The sequence below is a fragment of the Dama dama genome, chromosome 22, assembly GCF_033118175.1.
Source record: "Dama dama isolate Ldn47 chromosome 22, ASM3311817v1, whole genome shotgun sequence".
Classification (NCBI taxonomy): domain Eukaryota; kingdom Metazoa; phylum Chordata; class Mammalia; order Artiodactyla; family Cervidae; genus Dama; species Dama dama.
In genome coordinates, this window is record NC_083702.1 from 49,436,417 (window position 1) to 49,452,780 (window position 16,364).

At 44.4% G+C, this 16,364-nt stretch overlaps 1 protein-coding gene across 2 annotated transcripts in view; it reads right to left on the reverse strand.

The window, feature by feature from the left end:
* The window catches only part of TCP11L2 (t-complex 11 like 2), a 36,503-nt gene extending 20,547 nt beyond the window's left edge, over nucleotides 1-15,956 (reverse strand). Inside the window, exons 1-3 of one of the 2 annotated variants that reach the window (XM_061125449.1) lie at nucleotides 15,800-15,956; nucleotides 7,136-7,325; nucleotides 4,101-4,236 (exon numbers count right to left, since the gene is read on the reverse strand). In XM_061125449.1, the coding sequence (XP_060981432.1) occupies nucleotides 4,101-4,236; nucleotides 7,136-7,292 (293 nt within the window). In that variant the 5' untranslated portion in view covers nucleotides 7,293-7,325; nucleotides 15,800-15,956. The remainder of the gene's footprint in view (nucleotides 1-4,100; nucleotides 4,237-7,135; nucleotides 7,326-15,799) is intronic. The other variant, XM_061125450.1, reaches the window with a different exon arrangement.
* Nucleotides 15,957-16,364: the final 408 nt, after the last annotated feature.

Sequence of the window (16,364 nt, forward strand, 5' to 3'; positions counted from 1 at the left end):
CATCTAGAGCCTGTGCTCCACAACAAGAGAAGCCACAGCAATGAGAAGCCCATGCACTGCAACTAGAGAAAGCCCATGTAAAAGCAACACCAGATGCAGCCAAAAATAAAAATAAATAAAATTCTGTACTAAGGAGATACCATATTTCACTCATCCACCCTTCTTTTTTTTTTTTTTTTAAATATTTTGGCCACACTGCACAGCATGTGTGATGTTAATTTCCAGACCAGGGATCAAACCTGTGACCCCTGCATTGGCAGCAGAATCTCAACCACCAGACCACCAGGGAAGTTCTTGCAGCTAGTCTTCTACACAGATCTTCAGACCTGGTCTAGGTTTTTGGGATGAGGTGGCCAAGTTGTTCTTTCCCTAATAGCGGGCATTTTGTGGCATGGAACAGAACAGATTGGCCCCAAAGAGACATGCATTTGAATGCCTGCCAGCTCCAGCTTAGATGTCCCATTTAAAGTTGGCCAGACCACATTTCTGAAATAGGAGCCTTCCTAGGAAAGCTTCACAATGGAATAGGTGGCCACCTTGCTTTATCCTGTCAATGTCAATGCCCCAAAATAGGTGCATGTTAAAATACACATCCCTACTGAACTCCTATACCATTTTGCAACTGCCTTTAGAAAAGCACTTCCTTCCCTGAACTGTAATTTACTCTAAGTTTCTCTCCCTCTCAGATAGAGGCCACTTCTTCTTCTAGGTACCTGCCATCATACCTAGCATAGAGCTTGGTATTTACTGAAGATTTACTGAATGCAGGGTGAATGAATTGGTAATTTGACAGTTAAGCATATCACTTAAATTTTCTTTTTAAAGCTCAAATAGCTAAAATACACAATAATGTTGGAAATAAAAACTAGCTTTCTGAGAAGCATGACTTAAAACTGTTTTTGTAACTGCAAATACTATACTCTACTCAGCCACTTTAAATGTTAAAACTTAGTCTAGTTGCCTGAATAGATTTATTCAACATAAATGCCATTCCCAATGTCTGAAACGCTCTCAAGCAATTACAGAACAATTAGAAAGGCAAACATTACAGGAATGGACTTCTGCTTTTGACTTTACAAGCCTCATTTACAAGCCTTTATTGGCTTGAATGGACCAATCAGGAATGAGCTAAAACAACTTTATAGTTCCTTGAAGGATATCAGGGTTTAAGTTTTCCAAACTTCTTAGATTTCTAATTTGGGGTGGGTAGTGATGAGATCAATCAAATCATTTATAAGCATTCCTACCCAGTATCAGAAATGTGACTTATTTTATCAAGTGTTTCTCCTCAAGAAAATACTTGGTAAAATATGAGAGTCAGCCATTTTTTAAACAGTAAAGGAGACAGTGCTTTGAGAACAATTGCCTGTCTCCTCATTTGTCACAAGTAATAAAGCATGATGCTTTGATGAAAAAAAAAAAAAAAAAAATAGTAACAACTTGGCCACTGTGGAGGATCATCTGAAAAGTCAACAGCTAATGCTACACTATTTCACTTTTAAGCAAAGGCAATGTGTCCTAACCCTGTCTGTTGTTTCTCTTGCTCACATTTTCTAGCCATGGCAGAAAATGAAGAGAAGGGGAATTCCTATCTTCCACAGTATCAAAGTACTCATGTGCAAGGCACTTACATGCCCAGGAGCAGGCATTCAGGGTGAGTACTGTGGAGAATGTGAGGCTCAGATAGAGTCTCAGCAGAGCCAGGATTCACACCCCAAGGTCTATCTGATCATAAAGGGCCCTCATTCAGTTTGTATTTGCAACTTATGAATTTAAAGCACAAATATTCCCAATCTGTCTTTTTCTGCACTTCATAAAACATACTCATTTTAAATTTAGAAATTCATTTTTATTAGTCAATAAATGTTTATTCAAAATTCAATACGTGGTAGGCCCTGTTTCAGGCGCTGGGGTGATTCGAAAAGAGTCTGCTCTCAAAAAGCTTATATGTTGGCAGAGACAGAAAGACAAAAAAACACATTGACAATGAGTAAGACAATTTCAGAGGCATGAGGAAGGCAGAGGAAGACAATGTGGTCCACAGTGATGAAGAGGGTGCCCATTTGATGGGGTGGTAGAAGAAAGCTTGTCTAAGACAGTGGGTGACCTTAGAGCCGAGACACGAATGGGGAAAAGAAAGCACCTGGTAAAGACCTATGGGAAAAACATTAAAAAGGAAGATGAAAAAAATCCTCAGGGTAGGATCAAGCTGGTGTGGCACAGGATCAGCAAGGAAGCCAGTGTGGCTGAAGCAAGCAGGAGGGAAGGAATAAGAGACACAGCTGGTTAAAAAAAAAAAAAAAAAAAAGAGACACAGCTGGTGAAGGAGGGCCTTGATAGTCATACCACAGAGTTGGAATATTCTAAGTGTGATAGAACCACTGAAGGGTTTTAAGCAAAATCATGATTTAATCTGATTTACCCTTTAGAATGATCACTGTGGCTGCCTGTGCATGTGGAGGATGGATTGCTAGGAGCTAAGGATGACGACTGGGCAACCAGCTAGGATAGAAAGAGTCCAGGTCAGAGACGATGGTGACCTGGCCTAGGGGTAGAGTAGCAGAGCTGGTAAAAAGGATCGTAGTGAAACGCAGTCACCATAGAAAACCAAGCAGATACACCTACTTTGGCCAGTAATCTTAAAAAGTATTCATGATTATTATGAACAACATCCCCAGAAGGAGGACTATGATCCATATTTTTAAAAAGGAAAATTACTATGTTTATTCTTTTCCTGCTTTAAAACAAAAACTTGCTGAATGGAATCAAATATTATATGTTGTCTTCACTGATGGAGAGAATGCCTCCTGATTTATAAATGGCACTGTGAGCTTTCAGATTCAGTGTGGTTATCCATGGGCCAATTTTGCCTCTAAAGCTTATTTACCTGCAGTCATGGCTGCAAGTCTTTTCTTCCCTTTGTCCCAGGGGACTTGTGAATGACCAAAACTGGAAAGACTGAGGTGGGGTATAAGGACATGGCTCTAACTAGAGATCCCTTGGGCATGATGCTAACCAGGGGTACCTATGCTGTTGTGATTCCTACCTCCAGAGGCTTCTAGATAGACTCATCATTCTGGCAACTCAGCTGCATTCCTTTGTCTTTTACAATCTGAATATCAGTTTTTAATAAGTCAGACTGAAAAGATTTATTGAGCATGTACTACGTGTCGGGCCCTCTGCTGGGCAATAAGAACAGAGCAAACAATATAGACATAGTTTCTCCATTAACAGGGCTTTGGGTCCAGTGGAAAAGACGGACATTGAACCTAAAATTATAAGACACCTTAACAAGACAGAGGGAGAGGGGGCTACAGGAGTCTGAACCTAAAATTATAAGACACCTTAACAAGACAGAGGGAGAGGGGGCTACAGGAGTCTTTAGAAGGTGATTTCATGTAGTCTAGTGGGCTCAGGAATGTCAGGAAAAGCTTCGCTCAGGAAGTGACATATAAACTGAATTCTAAAACTCTATGAGTGACATATACCCTAGAAGAATGGTTTTAAAAACAAAAGAACTTATTAGAGAACTAAATATAGTGAGTCTCCTATATATGAATGAGTTCCATTCTGAGGGCTTGTCCGTAAGTCCAATTTGTTCGCATGGCAACCCACTCCAGTATTCTTGCCTGGAGACTCCCATGGACAGAGAAGCCTGGGGGGCTACAGTCCATAGGACTGCAAAGAGTCAGACCTGACTGAAGCGACTTAGCATGCCCGCACCAACAAAGTTAGACTAGGTACCCAACTCACACAATTGGCTATAGAGTACTATATTGTAACAGTTTTATACTTTCCACACAAGTAATACACAAAAAACAAGCACACACACAAAATAAAACATTTTTAATCTTACAGTATTGTACCTTTAAAAGCACAGTAGCACAGTCCAACAGCTGGCCTACAGGGGCACATTCGTAACTTTGAAAGCTTGCAACTTGAAGGCTCATATGTAGGGGCTTACTGTACTGTTAACTCCCAGTAGACATTATATGAGACTGTCCAGGAATCAGTGTGAATATTTGTGTTTGCAGGACACACACATACACACAGACAGAGTCTGCAGCACGGTTCATGCACAACAGATGCCTCCAGGTTACCTGCTCTCAGGGAGGGCATCCTGTTTCAGTTGAAAGTTCTCATTTACAGCTATCTCGTGAGCAAGAGTCATGTTTGACAAGTTCCTTGCTGCAGCCATCACTTCGTCAAATGTCACAACCCTGGGAGGGCTCGTTGCTGAAAAGAAAACAAAAACCTATTAATGCCGTGGAAGAGGAGTTGCCAACTAGTGATGCACACTAGTGACACGTTCTGACGCACACAAGGCTTATGCTACTCCAGCACGTTATTTTCAAGGTTTTACAAGTAAGAAGAATATATACTAAAGCAGGTAGATTCCCATGCTTGATACTTACGGCTTCAAAATTTTAGAAATTCCTTTGATAGCTTCAGTTACTGTATTGATAATAAACTGTCAAGTGTTTCTTAGGAATTTTTTATTAATATAGGCTATTACAAGTTACTTTTAAAAATTAAGTCGCTTCATTTTTCAGCACATACTACTATCTGCATCTATTATGTGTACTCTCTGATGACTACTTTTTATACTGTAATTCATAACATTAATTTAAGGTGGCTGACTATGAACTAACTGATTTTTTTAAAACTACAATATCTAAAAGTGTATGCAGTATAGCACAATTCTAAGTTTTGTTAATTGGTGGCTACCATTTGACTTCACTGAAACATAACTTAACCTGCTTAAAAGACTGTCCTGAAGTGATTAAACAAGATAATTTAAGTAAGGAACATGGCAAAAATTCCATAAATGTAGATAATTAAAATAAATCTGATAAGTTGATCATCTACTTCTCAGTAGGCAATAGAGAGTAAAGAATTATTTCAGTTATTTGAAAAAGATTATTCAAAAATTATTCTAGTAAGTCATGTCTTTTTGAAATCATTCCTGTAACTCTCAGCTTCTGTTAATTAAAAACCATTGCCTTAAATAATGCTGACTGCCACCAATGCTTTGCTATCTAAAATAATTTGAGAAATGAGAAGACAAGGAGATGGTGGAGAAGAGGGAGATGGAAGAGGAAGAAGAAGAGGAGGAAGGAATGGTGGTACGCAATTAGTAAAATCCTTTTTCAGGACACCTAGGTGCCCTGCTGGAGACGGCAACCCTGTATATAGTATAAAGAATGAAAAAAAGCACTGAAAGCTGGGTGGCTGCTAATAAATTCTTTTGCCAATTCTCTTTCCCATTAACATTCTCCTTGAAAATGTCTGTACCCTTTAGTCCAGGAATCTAATTATATAAAAGGAATTCCTCGAAAGGCTATATGTACCACAATATTCATAATGCACTATTTGTTAAGCAAAAAAAAAAAAAAAAGGAAATGAACTAAATGCCCCATGATAAACAGAAGTTAAATAAACTGATGGTGTATTCACTTGATGAAGTAATAAGTAGTCATAAAAATGTTTAAAAAAACATTATCATGAGTAAATGTTTTAGTTATAATAGTAAGCAAAAAAGTACACGGACATGTGCACATGTATGTCTATGTGAAGAGTGAAAATACGACAAAGCACTGTCACAGCTGCCATCTTTGGGTGATGTTACAGGCAATATTTTCTTTTCTATCTACTTTTCCATGCTTTGAAAAATGAGAATGTACTAACTTAAATATAGATAAACAAGTTTTTTCCAAAGGGGGCATTTGATCATATTAAATGTTAGTTGCTTCTCTCTTGCATTTGCACTGACAACTTAAGGGGTTATATTTTCTATATAAAATGTCAATTAAAAAGCTAAAATAAATAAATGAAAGACAAATACACTGCTTTGCACATCTCTAGCGTCCACACACAAAAAAGGAAAAAGATATCTCACTTCACCATGGCCATCTTTTAACTCTCACATCCCTAGTGTAGTAACTCTCCTCATGGGCACCCCTTTGCTGGGGTGATTTGCACAACGGTTTTTGAAATCAGCAGGAAACCCATTAGATTATTTCACTTCCTGCCTGACCCTTGAGTTGGGGCAAGTTTCCTTCCATGTAAATCAGAAAGGACCGATTTGAATTCTTCCTTGAATGTGACTCAAAAAAAAGATCTTGAGGAGTAGTTTTCCACCAAGTGAGAGAGAAGACAGGGTGGGGTTGGAAGACCTGATTTACAGTCAAACCAGAGATCAGAGACAGTGATGAAAATAAAAACAGACAGACTGTAAACTTCAGTTCAGTTCAGTTGCTCAGTCCTGTCTGACTCTTTGAGATCCTATAGACTCTTAGGGAAGCATGCCAGGCTTCCCTGTCCATCATCAACTCCTGGAGCTTACTCAAACTCATGTCCATCGAGTCAGTGATGCCATCCAACCATCTCATTCTCTGTCATCCCTTTCTCCTCCTGCCTTCAATCTTTCCCAGCATCAGGGTCTTTTTCAATGAGTCTGTTCTTCACATCAGATGGCCAAAGTATTGGAGTTTCAGCTTCAGCATCAGCCCTTCCGATGAATATTCAGGACTGATTTCCTTTAGGATTGACTGGTTTGATCTCCTTGCAGTCCAAGGGACTCTCAAGAGTCTTCCCCAACACCACAGTTCAAAAGCGTGAATTCTTTGGTGCTCAGCTTTCTTTATGGTCCAACTCTCACATCCATACATGACTACTGAAAAAACCATAGCTTTGACTAGATGGACCTTTGTTGGCAAAGTACTGTCTCTGCTTTTTAATATTCAGTGGCTATTTATTGCTGAGAGTGTGTACAAGACAGCTGGGGTGCCCTTATAGTGACATTCCAGTATGTCTAGAAAGGAGGGGAAGTCAGAACTTTGCTCTCACTCAAACATGCATCTAGGGACTTCCCTGGTGGTCCAGTGGGTAAGACTCCATGCTCCCAATGCAGGGGGCCCGGGTTCAATCCCTGGTCAGGGAAGTAGATCCCACATGCCACAGCTAAGAGTTTGCATGCTGCAACTAAAAATAGGGCCTGCAGGCTGCAACTGAGACCTGGCCCAGCCAGATAAATAAATAAATATTTTTTAAAATATTGATTAAAAGAAAAAACAAACATGTGTGTCTAGAATCAAGCCCAGCACCCCCCAGGCTCTGCTCCCTGTCGGCTTACAGGCAGGAGAGCTGGATTTGCTGGAGGAGTCACTTGTGAAGCTCTGCCTGGAGCACTCGTAGTCACTGAGAGAAGCCATGCTCTCGGAAAACCGGGAAGAGTCGGAATCGCTTGGCTGGTCCTCGCCCACACACTGCTTCTCACCATTGAAAGGCATTTTGTGTCGTGGGAGTGTGGGTAGAGACAGCGCCTGCACAGACAAACAGATCCTGCATCAACCTTCCGCGGTGCTTCCACCAGTGGTGCCCATGCCTCTTCTGGCATAGACAGCCATGTCCTCTGTGTCACAGCACCGGAGAGCCCCCCAGCAGATGACCTCCTCCCTCCCGTGGCACCCAGGCCAGCCTGTCACTAGGCCTGCAAGACTGCCTTCAGAAAGGGACTCCACAGCCACAGGTGTGGCTCCCACGGGACACACTCAGTGTGAACACGGAACAGCTCCCGGCAAGAACAGATCCACGAAAAACAATGTCCAGAGCACATGCTCTCTCCGCTGAGGGCTGCTGAGGCGTGGGAGGGTAAGAGTGAGAGTGCGGGGCTCCAGGTTAGAAGCTTGTTCTGTCTTTTGCCAGGTGACCTTGGAGAAGTCACTCAACTTCCTCCCTCCGGAGTAAAGCTGGGCTGAAAGACTCACCTCGTGGGGTTGCTTGAAGATGAAAAGGATCCATCTTATTAAAGTACTCAGCACAGCATCCATGTGTCAGCTAGCACTATTCCTCTGTCTTTGTCTTACGTAAATTATTTTTGAAATCAGTCTCTTTAGTGGTCTGTGAGTCTCCTGGGGAACGAGGAGCTACTAAGTAACATCTCTGGCTGCCAAGTGGATAGGTTTTCCTTGTCCATTTTGTCACAAACTGCCACGCTATGAAGCACAAGGCCCGAACTTTGGTTTGTACTTGGTAATTTACCAAGTACCCACAGCCACCCAATGAACAAGCAGGCACAAAGATGCCGGTTCACAGGCGGGGGGAGAACAGGCTCTGGGAGACTTGCTGTGCCACAAAGCCAGTCCCTGGACTCCACCAGTGCTGTTTCTGACACGTCAGATTCCTTCCCAGGGAAGGGCAGGGCAGCGGGCCCGGTCACCCCTTGGAAAGGAGACCTGGGGAACGCTGGATGCTCAGCCCAAAACTCAGGCTCCTCAGCCAGGCCTGTGAGGGAGCTGGCCCTGATACCTGAGTGTGGCGCTAGCTGACACTGAGGGGAAACCCAGGCCCGAGGAGAAAGGCACCTCAGATCCTGAATGGGTGGTAATGACAGTCAGAGCTCACCGAGTGTCTTTAAACCTGAACCAGCAATGAGGTTCTCTGAGCTTTTAAAACTGTCAGAACATGACACCACAACTACTCACAGAATGCCTGGAAATGCCTGAAGTTCCTTCAATGGTCCCTTTCAAATGTATTAGGCGCCTACTGTGCACCAAGCCCAGGGAAAAGTAACAGTGAACAAAATACGCAAGGCCATCCTCCCACGGCGCTCAGGTCCAGTCACCTAAGGCTGTGTGTCAGATGCCGGAGGGCAGGAAGGGGACACCAGGCGCTGCCGAGGGAGCGCCAGGAAGGAGAGGCAGGCTGGGGACCGGGTGGAGGGGCTGAGCCTCTGCTCAGAGAAACAGGGCTGTTTTGTTATCCTCTGGGTGATGACAGAGAAATGGATGGGCCTAAGAGGGTCTTACTGAAGGTCAGAAGTCAAGGGCACTGCCCCTAGCCTCACCCAAGCAACCTCTACGGTCGTGCCACTTATAGAAACACACCCTTGCTCAGCCCTCCGCTTTCACAAACAGAAAATCACCAACTCAGAGGCTGCCTCTGCAGACTGACGGAGAGGGAGTGGGGTGGTGCTGGAGCTGTCAGGAAGCTTCCCCATAGAGACGCTACTCCCAGAGTTCCAAACCAAACAGCTTGGACACAGGCTACAGAAGGCCTGACCCCTGGCATTCTCAGTGGTGGGCTCACCCCCTTGACCCCAGGCAAACTAGCTTTGCGCTTTAACTCCCATCTGATAGAAGGGGGTGTGGGTGTGAATGGGGCTAGAGCAAGAAGAAAATGGTCCACTCTAACCCTTTCAATTCCACCAAACCCCAAGTCCCAGATGGAGTGCTTGCCCTTCCCTCTGGCTTTCTCTCTTTGTCAACGTTTACTTCTCATGGATGGCGTTTTCAAGGAAAGGAAACCAGGAAGCCCTCCCTCTACGCCTGGCCAGAGCTAAGGGCACTCTTCTCTGTCCACCTGCAGCACATCTCCGGTATCTGCCCCATAACAGACTCTAGTAGTTATTTTCCTCCCTTGGCTACTTCTTTTTTTTTTTCCATTTATTTTTATTAGTTGGAGGCTAATTACAATATTGTAGTGGTTTTTGCCATACCCCTGGCTACTTCTGACTCTCCTTGCTAAGGCAGGAACTGTGTCTCATCCACCATCAGGGTCAAGTGTGTGACAAGCATTCATTTGGTGTCAGCTGAATAGGAATCCCCGAATCCCATCTGGTACAATTGCAACCAGAATATTTGCAAACTGATATTCCACATTTACAGAGCTGCTGCTGTCACAGGTTAAGGCCTGGAGCAAAGAACCTACCACCTCTACCTGCCTTATGAGGCTTAGGACTCAATATTCCCTGGTCCTGTCATACTCTCAAACTAGAATACCTTAAGCTCTGCTTCCACTTCATTATTTCTTTCATTCATTCAACTGTGACAACTGTGCCATGATGTTCTGAGATCATTTCTCTTCACTTTGGCTATTTTTCTAGGTAAAAGTGAATAAAAACTTTTCATCCATTGGAATTTATGAACTAGGTTAATAGCTAAAACTGTCCATTTCACTTTTATACTCCAGCTGAACAGCACACCTCATAGGTTTCTTAATTGTGTTTAACAAGGCAGCTAAGTACAAAGATTTTTTTAAAAAATGAAAAGCTCCAGGTTGGGAGGTAGAAGTCCTGGGTGTGAGGCCTGACTCTGCTGTTGATGTGCTGCATGACCTCACCCACAATGCATCTGCTCTCTTCACCTCATTTTTCTGAGGGGGTTGGGCCAGCTATCAGGTGCCTTTTATGAGGAACTGCTAAAATGCTATATAGACCCAGAGTTCTGTGAAGCATCACATCACTAGAAGTTCTGAGAAATCAAATGTTTCATGGCAGACATGCTCAATAACATGCAACTATGCTTTCTTCCAGGCTCCCCAGCTGGCTCAGTGGGTAAAGAATCTGCCTGCAATGCAGGAGATGCAGGAACTGAGCGTTCAATCCCTGGGTTGGGAAGATATCCTAGAGGAGGAAATGGCAACCCACTCCAGTATTCTTGCCTGGAAAATCCCACGAACAGAGGAGCCTGGCGGGCTACAGTCCACGGGGTGGCAAAAAGTTGGACACAACTGAAGTGATTGAGCATAGCACATACACAGGTTGCTTTCTTCCAACAATTCACTGGAGTAGAGTTTCTGGCATAGGGGATGTAAAGAAAATGTAAAAACATCAAAATGTTCAGAAATCCTGTTTAATTGGTAGAAGCCTTTACATGACAACTGGGTTTTCATGGATCTGAACAGAAACTTTTCTTTGAGGCCAAAAGAAATGGCCTGCATTCTCAAATTAATAATACCTAACACATAGGGTTGGTGAGAGATTTCATTCAGGCAGTATATGTTGGAACAATGTCTGATACAGAGAAAACAGGATACAGATGTTTGCTGTTGTTAATATTATTTACTTTGGTAGTTATTATTATCATCATTTTAGGCATTAGAAACTCTGGAAGGAAGAATAGTTTCATTCCATGGTGATAAAAGCATGTTCCCCTACAGATAACAAAGACTGGGAGTTGACCTAGGACAGAATTCTTGCATTTGTTTGAAATACAAAAATCAAAAGCAAATGGTGCATCATGGTAGAAACAGTCTTCTTCAAGTTCCTTCACACTTGCTCTTACCTTTCCTGGTCTTAGGTGTCCATATAGGTCATCTGGGGACAAAGCTACTTGACTCAAAAGCATTAAGGGCAATTAGACTGCTTTTAAAGCTATTTTGGATTCTCTCTTAGAATAGTGACAACAAAAGCAGGTTATTTCTTTAAGAAATGTAATGCTTCTAATACCGACAAACTAGATCTACTTAACCTTCACCAGTGCAACTCACACACAAACCAGACAACTTTTCGGGAACACCACATCTCATCCCACATGGGAGGATTTACTCAGTGGCCAAAGGTAAAGTCAATGTGAAGAGAGGAGGTAACACCAAAACAAAGCCTCCAGCACTACGGTGTATCACTATTCAAAGAGATTAATTACATTTTTCATTGTACTGTTCCACATTTTATAGCAATAAAGGCAGTATAATCATTCCGTCCAAGGTCAATGACTGGGAGGCAGGAGGCACTTAAATATGTATTATGGAATGAACAGCCATATGACCATTGGCATTTTAGAGAAGAGGGAACAAGTTACAGAGACCTGAAGGGGCTCATCCTGTGTTTCACCACATATAAGGGGGAAATCAGTTTTTAATTTGCCAGTGATCCTCAGGCTGTGTCCAGATAACTGACTTTACTTTCTTATTTTCTTTCTGCAGCAAAATCTACCTGCAAATGATCCTGCACTGGTTCAGAACTGCAAAGATCTACCAGTCACCATGCACATGTCACCAAGGCAGTAAGGACATTGGCTCTGGAGCCAGGAGGACAGCATTCTTTATCTCAACGCGTGATACTTATAGACTGGAGACAGGGAACTTACCCTTGATGAACTGGGGACAGCAGTATTATCTACCTTATAGAATTGTTGTAATTGAAATAGTATATGTATTTAAACTCCTACTAAGTGCTTGACAGATATGAAATATTATTTTATTCTTATTGGAAATTAAGAAGTTTTAAAACATGTCAGTGTCATAAAAAACAAAGAAAGGTTGAGGATAATGAAAGGGGACTTGACAACTGAGTGCAGTAGATGATCCCAGATTGTATCCTGTACCAAATTAAAAAATGCTATAACAAACATTATTGCATCAGTTGACAACACGGTTACAATACTTGAAACTACCGTCTGTATTATAATGTCAAATTTACTGAAGTTGATACGTGTGCTGTGATTATGCATTGAGGAATAAAGGCCTATGATATATGCAACTTTCTCTCCAATGATTCAAGTGAGAGAAAAAGAGAAAACAATGAAGCCTATGGAACAAAATGCTAATAGGTGAATATGAATAAAAGGTAGACAATAGGGAGTTCTTTGTACTGTTCTTGCAATGTTTTCTGTACGTTTGAAATTACTGCAAAGTAAAAGGTTAGAAGAGGAAGTACTGTACCAAAAGTTCAAGTCTAATTCAGAACAGTCCAGTCTCCTGTAGTTTTATGATCTTGATTGTTCCCACTGCTATGTTAGCTTAGATAGCACTCTATTATAAAATTTCTTCTAGACAGTCAAACTTTCCCAATGTCCTTCTTGAACAGTGCCTAATGAATAAAACAAGAAATTGTCCAGAACCCTTCAAAAAAGGCAAAAGAAATCCCTTTTAAGTGCTCTTCTCCAGGTGGGTCCCCTCTTCCTACAAGGTCTCTTGGCAGTGGTTTATAATCCTTCTGTGATTTGGCCTTTGTCCACTTCATTCTGTCACCATTCTCCCCCTAATTCTTCATATTCTGAACATAATGGCTTTCTGTGGGTTACTCTGACATGCCAGACTTCCTTCTTTGGAGCACCTGCACCTGCTATTCCCTTCCAGCGGGATGTTCTTTTCCCTGATCTCTGTGTGGTTGGAGCCTTGTTGTCATTCAGACTTGAAAGCAAATGTTACAACTTCGAAGTGACCTTCCTTGATATCCCTACTCATTCCATTTATTAGTCATCTTAGAGCTGTGAGTGCTGCCTGGGATAAAGCAAGAGCTCAGTGAGCATCACTCATGAACAAATTAAGTCACACTATTCACAAGACAACTTGGGTTACCATTCTCTGCCTCACTCACATTGTTTATATTCCCATTACGGGGTAACTGAAAGATAGTTGTCTGCAAATCTGTCTCTCCATTAAATTTTAAGCTCCTTTCAGGAAGAAGCTATGTCTTCTTCCTCCAGTTTCCAGTGCCTGTCTCAAGGCATTTCCAAGGCACCAATAACTCAAATTAGCAAAGACTCACAGTCCCAGAGCTTAAAGAAACGTTCACATTTTAACTCTTCACCCTCTTAATGCTAAACTGGTAGCAAAAAATAACAATTGGAGGTAACAGTTACTGAGTACTTACTATGACTCAGCCCCTATAATAAGTGCTTAAAATGTTTTATTTTCTTGAATCTTCATTATAACTTTGTTAGCAAAGGAATCATCATTATTCTCTTTTTGGAAGGAAGAACCTGAGGCTCAGAGAGCTTAAATAATTTGCTCTAGGGTTCACAGCAGTGGCAGAAGCACAACTCTAATCCAGGCAGTGGATCCCTAAAGCCTGTGCTCTTTACCACTCTAGGATGTCTATAGAAAATGTGGAGAACTGTTCATCCTTTCCACTCCCACGCTGCTGAACTGATCTATCCATCACCACATGGACCCTTGCACATGTGATAACAAGTTGACCTTCCCCCCAGGGTGTCTGCTCAAGTGCCATACCACAAAGGGCATCACTGAAAGAGTTCATTGACCAAAATCATTCTCACCCACTGCACTAGAGTGACTGAAAATCCTCCATCAGGGAGCCTTTCTTTATGAACTGCAAAATCCCTCTTTAAAACCCAAATATTATCAAAAGGGTTAATTGCTTACAGCTAGTATGAGTCAGAAGCATTTTGAAGTGAATTACTCAGATTATCCAGCAGGGCCCTGAGGAATGGAACCCATGCAATTAAGGTTAAGTCATGAAAAAGAGAAAATTTCAAGAAACATCTAGCAGGTATCATCTTTCAAGACCCGATCAAGGTCGGGTTCAAGGACAAGCATTCACATATCTGTAGTAAAGGGTAGGGAGTCACAGGAGTCAGGTTGGACTCTGAAGAAAACGCTTCAGATGATATGTGAAATCTTCATCTTCTGCAAAGTGTTGCTTTAGAACCACTCCTAAACAATAGCAGTGCTAAAGAGTTATCCGCAGGCAGCAAAGCAAAGACCATAGAGCAGAGAGGTAGGTGCCTGCTCCATTCAGCTACAGACTACTGGTCTTCATCAAATTAGAGCCAACAAAGGGCTAGATAGAGGCCAACAAAGCCACTCATTGTCTAAAAAAGCAGATGTTCCTGCCACCCATAACATTACAGCATCAGGGAAAGGATTCCCAGGCACTGTGTACACTTGAAAACACTTCTCCCACCTCTGGCTGACCTGTTTTAGTACCTGTTTCCTCCTCTGGACCCTCAACCCTCCACAAAAGGGCACTGAAGCTGCTTCATACACGACTGGGTATCTTCAGCCCTGGGTCACTTTAAGTCAGGCAGCCTCCAGGGGCTGCCAGGATGATAGATGAAATCCCCGGAGGCAAGAGGAAAACTGCAGGCTGGGCGCCCTCTAAAGTGGGAACCACTGCCGTAACCTTATTAAATTTGGCAGGATGGACAGAGCAACGTTTTTGACTGGGTTGGAGACCATGGGACCACCGGGATCTTGGGGGCCAAGAGGCCCTCTGGGGACAAAGACAGCTTGTCTAGTTTCTCCTACGTGAAAGTAACAGTATAACCATCACAAGATGATGTTTCCCAAGACTTAGTCACTTGAGGACCTCTTTTCACGTCTGTTTCCACATCTCCATCCTCACCTGTGCTCTATCAAACACTTCTCTTTATTTGGACGAGATTTTTGCATTTAAATAGATTTGTTTTGAAAGGAAACCTTCTATCACTGTGAAATCGCTCGGTTTAAGGGAACAGTTTTCCTTAACACTAATGAAAACACTTAACCACGTTCGTCCACGTGCCATCCCAAATCATCGCTGTGACCTGGAGTAGCACCATCCAAAGGAGCAGCCTTGGGACGCACAAGCCACCCCGGAGGGCCTCAGGGGTTCGAACCCGGGCTTGACCCGCATGTCCCGCCTCCTCCTGGTAACCGAGGGTACCGTTGCGGGAACGCATCTGCACACCCCTAGCCCACGTCCCCTGGGCGCCCCTCCCGTTCAGAGGCACGTTTCCTGTCAAAACAAACCCTTGGGGGAGGGGACAGCGGAGGCCGAGGCGAGTACCGAGGAAACCCCGGCAACTAACCCCAAACACACGATCGGAGCCCCTCCCGGCCCTGACCACGGCTCGGTTCACCCACCCCAGCCGGGCCAGCGGTCGCAGGCGACAAGGTGCCCCCTCCCGGAGCCCGGGTGATGGGAAGCCGCTCGGGGCGCCCTCGCTGGCACGGGCCCAGAGGGAGGTAACAGAGGCCAAGCGGCCACGACCCCGACCCCGGCCCTTCCAGGGCCCGAAGCCCGCGGCCGCCCCAACACCCGCCGCGGCCACTCGGTGCCCGCGCCCCGCTCCCACGCGGGACGGCGGTTCGAGGTCAAACAAGGGATATGGGGAGGGGGTTGGGGAAGCGAGAAGCCGGGCTCTACCGCCCCTGGCCGCGGGTCCCAGGACGCAGCTCTGAGGTGAGGTGGGGGAGGCCGTCGGGCGGCTACTGGGGTGAGGCGTCCCCCTCTGCCAACCTGGCCGGTCACCTCAGAGCCCGCGACCCCTTCCCCGGGGATGGTACGCACCGGGTCCGGCACGGAGACAGGCGGAGGAGAAAGACGACTGAGGGAGCCCTCGTCAGGGGTCTTTGAGTGTTCCCTCGCCCAGGACCGCACAAACACCTTGGAAACTCACGAGTCCAACAACCCTCAGCCTCCCCGGCCCCCCCACGCGGTATTTAAAGGGCCGGGAGGGACTCTAGAGAGGCAGCCACGGAGTGGCCACCACGTTCGTGGAGTGGGGGGGGGTGGGGAAGACCGCATGAAGGAGAGGGGTAAATCTAGGGCACTTCAGCTTTGATGTCAGAGTTCTGACAGACCTGACCTCATAGAAAACATCTGCCTCAACTTCGAATGAAAGAGACCCAGGAGAGCTTGGATTGGGGGTATTTTGGATGCCAGAGGGAACGGTTCCCCCCCGTGGGCTGCGAGTGGTGCAGTCCGGGTACTGCTAGGGGCGGGGAGAAGAGTGTTTACGGAACTGGGGCAGCCCTACCTCCCAAGCGCCCGGTATTGGAGGCGGGACCTGTTGGGGCTCTGGGGGCGGGGCCAGTCGGGGCGCTGGGGGGGGGGCGGAGCGGAGCCGGGATTC